Source organism: Macaca nemestrina, chromosome 9, assembly GCF_043159975.1.
Source record: "Macaca nemestrina isolate mMacNem1 chromosome 9, mMacNem.hap1, whole genome shotgun sequence".
Classification (NCBI taxonomy): domain Eukaryota; kingdom Metazoa; phylum Chordata; class Mammalia; order Primates; family Cercopithecidae; genus Macaca; species Macaca nemestrina.
Window position 1 is genome coordinate 36,762,735 of NC_092133.1, and position 9,534 is coordinate 36,772,268.

At 55.8% G+C, this 9,534-nt stretch overlaps 1 protein-coding gene across 3 annotated transcripts in view; it reads left to right on the forward strand.

Annotated features, from left to right (window-relative positions):
- The window catches only part of LOC105478454 (slit guidance ligand 1), a 189,053-nt gene extending 180,732 nt beyond the window's left edge, over window positions 1-8,321 (forward strand). For all 3 annotated transcript variants that reach the window (XM_011735772.3, XM_011735768.3, XM_011735773.3), the window contains 6 exons: window positions 303-540; window positions 2,208-2,338; window positions 2,805-2,959; window positions 4,039-4,327; window positions 4,477-4,688; window positions 5,500-8,321. In XM_011735772.3, coding sequence (XP_011734074.2) covers window positions 303-540; window positions 2,208-2,338; window positions 2,805-2,959; window positions 4,039-4,327; window positions 4,477-4,688; window positions 5,500-5,738 — 1,264 coding nt within the window. In that variant the 3' untranslated portion in view covers window positions 5,739-8,321. The remainder of the gene's footprint in view (window positions 1-302; window positions 541-2,207; window positions 2,339-2,804; window positions 2,960-4,038; window positions 4,328-4,476; window positions 4,689-5,499) is intronic.
- Window positions 8,322-9,534: the final 1,213 nt, after the last annotated feature.

The following is a 9,534-nucleotide window of genomic DNA, read 5'->3' on the forward strand; positions in this document are numbered from 1 at the left end:
TTGCAGAGTTATTGACGTTGTCAGTAATCACCTTGGATCTTGTTAAAAAGCAGATTCAGTGGGTTTCCCATTTCTATCAAGTGTCCAGGTAATGTTGATGCTGCTGGACCAGGGACCATACTTGTATCCTGATATCCTTCTGGCTCTTAGCTCTCTCATGAAAAGTGTTTATTAGGAGCATCTTCTGTCACTTTAAGAATCCATTTTCTCAAGATGTTTAGTGTATTTCTCTCCAGGGCTATGGGAGAGGAAGATACCCCCTTCCTCCTCGGCCCTCTCTGACTTGTGTCCTTTCCTCTCAGTGGACAGCTCTGTGAGATCCCTCCCCATCTGCCTACCCCCAAGAGCCCCTGTGAGGGGACTGAGTGCCAGAATGGGGCCAACTGTGTGGACCAGGGCAACAGGCCCGTGTGCCAGTGCCTCCCAGGCTTCGGTGGCCCTGAGTGTGAGAAGTTGCTCAGTGTCAACTTTGTGGATCGGGACACTTACCTGCAGTTCACTGACCTGCAAAACTGGCCACGGGCCAACATCACATTGCAGGTGCGTGCCAGGGGGCTTGGTCACAGAGGGGAGTCAGGGAGCAGGGGACCCTGGCTTAGGCCAGAGCATCAAGATGCATCCCTGCATGGTGCCTGGGGAACTGGAAGGACTCTGTGTAATCAAAACTTTTTGCATATGGGTATCAAAATCTCGGCTTGAACTGATTTAAGCACAATTAGAAAGGTTATAGTGTCACAAAACCAGGGCAGGGGTGGATGTGGTCTCATGGGTAACTGAATCCAGAAAACCAGACTTGCCATCATCCCCTCCCACCATTTCTTGTCCCATTCTTGAGGAGGCTGCTCCTCAGTGTCTGCCTCCAGTGCTGCAGACGGGCTTTCTATGTGTGGCTGGAACGTGGCCAGAATTAACTTTGGGCTTATACCTTTAACCGTATGTCCCTAGGGTCCCTTAAATTGTCCTTTTCATGCCTTCAGTTCCATCTCAGAACATCTTCCTATTGAGGGGAAAATAAAGCAAGTCCCACTTCAACAGCATTGATGAAATATATCAATATTTTGCTAAATATTTTTGGGGGATGGAGAGGAGAGTGGCTTATATTGCACAGCACATGATAAAGAACGTTAAACTCTCCTTTAGTCATCTTTCTCTTTCCCTCGAATTCCATTCCCTGTCACAAATGCCACATCTTTCTTCCCTCTCTTTTGTCCTCTTTTCCTTTTTTCTCAGAACTCTTCAGCCTCTCAAACATGTGCATTCTGCTCTCTTCCCCTACGTCACATCTCCAACATCCTATCCACTTACATAGTCTGCATGGCAAGACAACAGCTAGCCTAACCGCCAAAAATAAAATTCACCAAAACCCTAACCAGCCATTGCCTCGGGCACGTCCTTGGTTTATCCTCATCTTTTACCGGACAGTGATTTACAAAGGCTCTTCCTTGCCAGCTCTAATTTGGTCAGCTCAAGGAAGATCTCTGATTGGCCTGGCGTTAGTCACATGCCCATCTCTGAACCAGCCGCTGAGTCCAAGGAGATGGGACAGTATGACTAGACAGCCTGGGTCATGTGCCCAGCTCCACAGACCAGGGGGCTCAGGGTCTTTACCAGAAGAAATGGAGGGAGGAGGACAAGAGAGGGAAAAATGATCATGGCTCCTACAGCATCTTAGAGGGATCTCCCTCCTGAGGCAAAGATCTCACTTTTGCTTGCACGGTTCCAGCGACAGACACTACCTTCTGAGTGGCTCCTTCCACTAGGCTTGGATGACTCTGGCTGTCAGAGAGCCTTCCTGAACTTGTCCTCTCTGTAGTTCCCCCACTCAGCAGCTAGCTCCCCAAGGCCCACAGAACAGGGCTACCCACACCCTCCAGACAGGGGTCCCAGTCTAATTTTCCTCTCTGGGAAGATTGTCCTGAGGTCTCCTGGCTGCTTTTCCTGGCACAGAGTTTCCAGGCCTCAGTGGCCCGTCACCCTTCCCTGCCCAGACCTGGCCAGGCTGGCAGTGGATGGGGCTTGAACCAGAGGCTGCAGCCCCTGTTGGCGCCCCCTGGAGGAATGGCCTTGGGGAGGCTGGCCAGGTGGGGGAAGAGAGCTCTGCACAGAGCATCTCTCTTCCAATCTTGGGTGCCCTCTCTGCCCCACCTGCTAGCCTGTGCTGCTGCTGCATGGGGTGGGGTGGGAGAGAAAGTGCCACTGCCCATCAGGTCTCCACGGCAGAGGACAATGGGATCCTTCTGTACAACGGGGACAACGACCACATTGCAGTTGAGCTGTACCAGGGCCATGTGCGTGTCAGCTACGACCCAGGCAGCTACCCCAGCTCTGCCATCTACAGGTAGGGCTTCCTCATGCCCCCCAGCTGCCCTCAGGGGTACGGGACTGCCAAGGCGAGGTCTCCTGGGCCAAAAGCAGGTGGTTATCGAGACCTCTAGAAACCTGGGCTGAGTTTGAAGGACACTTGAACCATCTGGTTTAGCCCCAGTTTGGGTCTGAGGTCTCTGAGGCCTGTGCAGTGGCCCCGTCCTTCCCCAACCCACTACCGCCTTAGAGGAGGCTCCTTAATGGGGAGGGGGAGACTCATAAGTTTGAGACCCCTGCCTCAAACCTCTCAGCCTTCCCCAGGGAGTCCAAGAAGGGGAATAAGAGGGATCGGGTTATAGGCCATTGAGCCCCCACAGTCCTTTTCCTTAGAGATTTGGTCTCCTGGGGAGAACCTGCTGGTGTTTCTGGGGAAGTGCCCAGGCAGGGATGGTCCAGACTGACACCCACTCCCTGGGATGGGGAACCCCCTCTTCTTCCAGTGCTGAGACGATCAACGACGGGCAGTTCCACACTGTTGAGCTGGTCGCCTTTGACCAGATGGTGAATCTCTCCATTGACGGTGGGAGCCCCATGACCATGGACAACTTTGGCAAACATTACACGCTCAACAGCGAGGCGCCACTCTATGTGGGAGGTGAGGACCTGGCCCTGGCGGGGTCTCTTTTGCTCTCTGGCCTGAGGCCAGCCAGGAGAGCTGGTGCCTAGGGACTGCACTGTGGGAAATGCCAAGTGGGAAGATGGTCCTGGTGGTGGCCAAGCTGCAGGTGGACTGGCCTCGCTGCCTGGAGGCCCAGCTGCTCTCTGCCTGGCCCAGACTGACCAAGAAGGATAGACGCTTGGGTTGGGTGCAAGGCCTGGCTTAGGGGAGGTCCTGGGACTGTCCAGGCTGTCTGTGACAAATTGGGCACCTTTCCTCTTGGTTTTGGGCTAGAAGGGGCTTTTCAGTGGCTTAGGGTCCATTCCCAGTCTTGGGGCCCTCAGAGGCCCAGAGCCACTGCAAGAAGACTCAGGTATGGAGTCCCTGCATCAACCAGGGACTGCCTCGGCTGGCCTTAGAGGCTTTGCAGGCTAGATGACCCCATCGACCACCTGCAAGCATTTCTCGGTCTTGACAAGCAGGCTGTTGGATGCAGCGGGGCTGTCTCCACACCCTGTTGGGGGCGTGCTGAGGCTGGGGCAGAGGTGAGGGATGGCCCTGGGTCTCAGCCCAGCTCCGCAGCTTACTCCTTGTGCAGCTTCAGGCCAGTCATGAGCATCTGTCAAATGGGGCTTAGCAAGCCCTACTTCAGAGGGCTGCTGAGAAGGGACAGCCACAAAAGCAGTGACCCAGTGCCACACATGATGTCTCAGCCCCACCCCTTTGCTACGGCTGGAGTCTCCGGGAGGTAAAAGCTGGTGTCCCAGGTAGAGAAGGTGCCTTGGCGAGGGCAGCCAGACTTTAGGAACAGGCACCTCAGAGCCACACGTAGCAGCTGGCCACCACCAGGCCTGACACCCCAGCTCCAATCACAGAGGAAGCAGCTTTTCCCTTTCTTCTGGGAAAGGAGCCTGGGCCCTCCAAGGTGGCAGAGGACCTTGGATCAGGGTTGCAGAGATGAAGGACAGAGGCCGCAGGCAAGAGGGAAGGCCATGGAGCTGCCTAGACCTCAGAGGTGGGTGCCCGGCATAGCCCGAGCCTGACTCAGCCCAGCTATACTCTCTCCCCTACCCCAGGGATGCCCGTGGACGTCAACTCAGCTGCCTTCCGCCTGTGGCAGATCCTCAATGGCACTGGCTTCCATGGCTGCATCCGAAACCTATACATCAACAACGAGCTGCAGGACTTCACCAAGACTCAGATGAAGCCGGGCGTGGTGCCAGGCTGCGAACCCTGCCTCAAGCTCTACTGCCTGCATGGCATCTGCCAGCCCAACGCCACCCCGGGGCCCATGTGCCACTGCGAGGCCGGCTGGGTGGGCCTGCACTGTGACCAGCCTGCTGATGGCCCCTGCCATGGCCACAAGTGAGCCTGGGGCACTGGAGTCGCATGCAACTCCCTTTGTTTCAATCTTGGGAACAGAATAAAGACCTGTGAAGTCAGGGCTGGGTGGGCTGCGTCGGGTGGGGCTTGGCTGGGTTTGTCCTCACAGCGCTTTTCTCTGTCCCCTGCAGGTGTGTCCATGGGCAATGTGTGCCCCTCGACGCTCTTTCCTACAGCTGCCAGTGCCAGGATGGGTACTCGGGGGCCCTGTGCAACCAGGCCGGGGCCCTGGCAGAGCCCTGTAGAGGCCTGCAGTGCCTGCATGGCCACTGCCAGGCCTCAGCCACCAAGGGGGCACACTGTGTGTGTGACCCCGGCTTTTCGGGCGAGCTGTGTGAGCAAGGTCAGGGGCCCCCCTCCTGATGTGCACTCCCCAGGGTCCCCCACAAATTGCTTTAGCAATTTGACTCTTTCTTCCTCCCAACCTCGGCAGCCCTTCTGTCCTCCCCCAGCCCCGTACCATGGGCTGCTATGGGGCTTTCAGGGTCCCTCCACCCTCTGGGCACTGCTCCCGGTCTCTCCTGGCCCAGTTTGCCCTGCAGCTCCCTTATTCAGGGTATGCGCCTCTTCTGGCTGGGGTCTCTCCTTGCAGAAGAGACCACCCAGGGTAACAGCTCCTGGCCCAACCTCTGTACCTTGGCCCCATCACCTCATGACCTGGGAGTGGCAGCAGGAAGTCTAAGGGGTGGGGACTCCTTCCCAGGCCATCCCTGGCCTGCTTGACCAAGATGGCTTCTGCTGGAATCCGGACTGTTAAGGCTGGGCAGGGAGAAGCTGGAGAAACCCAGAACTCAGGCACCTTAAGGATCCCCTAGGCCATCCCCTCCCCAGCACGAATCCTTTTCATAATGTTACTGCCTCCAGGGCCTCCAGTCTCTCTTGCACGCCTCTAGCAATGGGGACCTCGCCTCCCTCCGGCAGTTCAATCTGTCCTGGAGGGCCCTGGCGCTAGGACCAGACTGTAGGCCCTGGGAAGAAGCTTGTGCATGTCAGCGGGAGGCGGAAGTATGCTGGGGACAGAGATGGGGTCTGAGAGCCAAAGGATCCACCCCACAGATGCTGCCCTACTCCTCCTCTTCCTTCTGCCTCCCTGGAGGCAGCAGCTCACCCATGGGTGTGCCCTGAGGCTTTCTTTTGGTGTCTGTCCCATCCAGAGTCCGAGTGCCGGGGGGACCCTGTCCGGGACTTTCACCAGGTCCAGAGGGGCTATGCCATCTGCCAGACCACGCGCCCCCTGTCATGGGTGGAGTGCCGGGGCTCGTGCCCAGGCCAGGGCTGCTGCCAGGGCCTTCGGCTGAAGCGGAGGAAGTTCACCTTTGAGTGCAGCGATGGGACCTCTTTTGCCGAGGAGGTGGAAAAGCCCACCAAGTGTGGCTGTGCCCTCTGCGCATAGCGCTGGGCGTGGACAGGCGGGTGAGGGTGGGCAAGGGGGCCCAGCCGCTGCAGCAGCAGAGACAGTCGCCAGCAGCTGGGCTGGGGTGCAGGTCATCACAGGACGGCTCCTGGGCAGCTGGGCCCTCCTGGATGGGGTGGTGCCAGAGCAGCCTTTTAAAAGCAAATTGCGCCATAGCTGGGGGCAGCGGGGGTGGGCGAGGCCTGAGCTGCGGGCTGCCCTCTCCGGAAGTGCCTTGCACAAATAGGCGCTTAATAAATATTTGTTGAATGAATGTGTGCGTGAGGTCAGGCCAAGAAGTGCAGAACGATGACACCCCTCCTTATCTGCTACCTGAGTCTGGAGAAGAAAAATGACAGCTTTCCAAACCAACCCTTCCCTCTGGCCTGTGGCCCAGGCTGGCTTGGAGCTGGGTCCGTGGCCCCGGAAGCCTCTTACCCCTCTGCAGGCAACCACGAAGTATTCTCAGTCTCCCCGGGCAGCCAGCCTGGTTCATTCTGCTGCTACAGAATCTGCTGGTGGTAGGCTAGGCTGGGGAGCGGGGATGCCGCCTCCTGCTGGCCAGGGAGGGTCGGACCCTTCCCCGCTGGATTGACTGCAGCCACTGCTTGGGAACGAGGCTGTGGGTGGAGGTGGTTCTTAGGACCAGGCCTCTGAATCCTAAAGTTCTAGGATGACTACTGTAGCTTCAAGGAGGACTTATGTGGAGGAAACAGCCACAGGGGCTGCTTAGGGTGGCAGACCCCACCAAAGAGGGCAGGGGGTTCTTTGCTCTAGGTAAACAAACATCATCCGCCTCCAGACACTGGCCACAGAAGGGGTATTGGTCCTGGGCTTCCCCAGCCACCAGTCAGCCACAAGCTGTCGGTGACCTATTGGCAGAGGGACTGGGTGTGAGGGTCTGGCCCAGGGTGCTTGACCAGGGAGCAGCTGGTTCAGAGTCCTTCACACTGCAGGCCAGTAGGGAGCAGTGGAAGGGACAGTGCTCCAGGCATTGGGAAGTCCCCACTGGCTCTATCAGTCGGGGCAAACTTTTCCCTGCCTGGGCCTCGGGTTCCTCAGCTGTAAAATGGCCGGAGGTAGGGGCAGGATGACTAAAGGAATAGTGCAGACTCCCCGACTGTGGTCTAGGGAGGCCAGAGGAGTTAGAAGACCTATTTTCATTGATCACATCAGTAAGTATATATGTGCCTAACCCAGGGCTGGGGACTGCTGATTAGAAGGCTAGAGCTGGGGTAGAGGGTGCCTGGCATGTCCCATGCCACAGGGACTCAACCTAGCAACTATGAGTCCTGGGGTCCCTGTGATGGGAAGAGGGCCCTGCCCTGCCTAACGTGGGAGGTGTCCTCATGGCAGGATCTGCCCCTCACCAGGGGGCTGGGATCTACTTGCTTGGAGCTCTGAGCAAGGCCACAATGTCTGGCCCCACCTGCAAGTAGACGGCAGCCTGGGCCTCATGGGGCTTCTCCCAGGACCACATGGCATCCCTCTCTTACTCTGAGTTTCCAGGCCACGTTGGGACCCTGCAGAGCATCTGCACCGGGCTGGATAGGGCAGAAAAGCTCAAGAGCAGCCATCTTGCCTCTTCCCTGGAAGAAAGCTGCTCTGGGACTCGCCAACCCTGAGAAAGATAGCTTCCCTGGCCACCACCATTCCCCACCACCCTGGAGAAGTCAATTCCCAGGCTTGAAGGGCACTGACTGGCAGGAGGCCTCTTCATTCTGCAGGAGGTGGAAAGGGTACCTGTAGACAGGTGATGCTTACCCCTCACCTGGCGCCACGGGGCTGGGAGGTGAGCGGCTGGTGTGTTTGTTCCCAGGGAGCACCATGTGAGCTTAAGGCTCCCCTGACCAGCCCCACCACATGGTCCAGGCTCCTAGCACAGCAGCGCTGACCTCGGTGCAGTCTGAGGATTGGAATCCACCATGAGATGAGCTGAGAGCTGTGTGCCCCAGGACCAACTTTTTCTCCAACTTGGCCATCAACCAGCGAGTTGCTAAGGACTTGAGTCAGCACTCACGTTGCCTGTTCATACTCCGCTTGAAAGTCCGGAAGGCGGCTACTGCGAAATCGCCCCTCTGAGAAGTCCTCTCTCCACATCTTGCCCCCCTTTGTGAAGACCCCTAGTTCGCTCTGCATTTTAGACATGAAGAGATACAGCAGGGTGCGTCCCGAGGGAGCTGTGGCCTTGCAACACCACTGGCAACAGGGCCGGGGCTCCCGGCGAAGGTGTCAGGAAGTGGAAAAGGCTGGACTTTGTCTCCTCTTTGCCTGCTGGCAGCCTAACCGCAAAAGTATCTCTTTATACAGAATACTTACAGATTCTAATATATATTTGTATTTCATTTTGTTATAGTATTTTTATATGTTAAAGTCAACATCCAGCGTCTTGTTTTGCCTTTCAGATGCTATGTGGTCGTAGCACGTTTTGTTGGGGGTTTCTGTAGTCTTGTTTGAATCGACTCCTAGAGGCTGGTTTAGAACAGGCCCGTGAGGGAGCCACACCTGCCCTGGAAGTATTGTTTTAGACTATGTCGATGTTGTCTGTTGTCTTCCATGTGAACATGACATTGATTCACTCTGCCTTGTTGGTCTCTTTTTCTCCACCGAGAAGCGGGCCCGGTGCTGCTAGCATTCTCTCCTAGGGCTTCTGGGCTGATCACATATGGGCCATCATCCAGGGGTGACTCCAAGGGGCTATACACGTAGGACGTCTGTTCCTGGAACTCCCTGCCCTTCCTGAAGTCCATTCCTTCTGAAGAAGGAGGGGGCCCTGGGAGAGGGGTCTGATAGACCCCCGGGGTCTGTCAGTGCATGGCTGAGCTGGGGAGGCTGCTCATCCTCATCTCCCTTCAAGTAATTGCCGTGACACGGACATTCTGTAAGTTTGCGCACAGAGTCACACCCATCTTTAATCTGGCTCTGAGGGTTTCGGAGCCATCAGAGCAATCAATAGTGTGACTTCTCAGATGTCCTGTGAGTTTCACTTTTCTGTCCCTAGCACAGTGGCTCTTAGAAATTGGTGGAGAAAGCAGGCACACATACGTCTGCAGTGGCTCCGTCACCATTCAGATGAGAACACTGCAAGCACAATTTTATAGGACTCAGGATGGATGTCTGGGTAAGGCCAGGCCCCGGCAGGCAGGCTGGGCAGGGTCACTGACACTAAACGGAAGCCTGAGCCAGGACCATGAGCCACAAGCATGGACAGATTTCCGTGGAAAATTGGGCCAGGGCAATGGTCATACAAACCACACCTTAACAGCACATGGGTCATCTTGAAAGTGGCCAGTTGATATAACTTCCGTGCCTTCAAAAAATTTAGGGATTTTGGAGGAAATGTAATGAACAGTGTGCAGGAGAGAAAATGGGTTCCAATGGGGTCGGACGCTCCTGTCTCGCAAGGCCGTCGGTTGGTTACCTGTCAGTCAACTGGCCTGTCGTTTGTGTCGCCACATCTGATAAGGCAGCACGCACACAGACCCATTCCCCTGCCATGAAGAAACAGTGATCAAATGGGAACTGACAGCCCTGAAAGGCACGTTTTTCCAGTCTCATGCCAGCTGACTCTTACCATGAGTTAGAGTCAAATCTTCATCTTTTTCATTTTTTTTTTAAAAGAGAAGTCAGAACTCTCAATCTTTATGTAAAGAAAAGCTCAAAGTATTTTTTTAAACACAAGGCTAAAGAAAACACATCTGTAGGCCACCAGTTTGCTATTTCTGAGTTAAAGAAAAATCAGTGGCAAATTTCACTGCTAAAAGGAAATCCCCAGCCAAGGGAATGGGCACAGCCG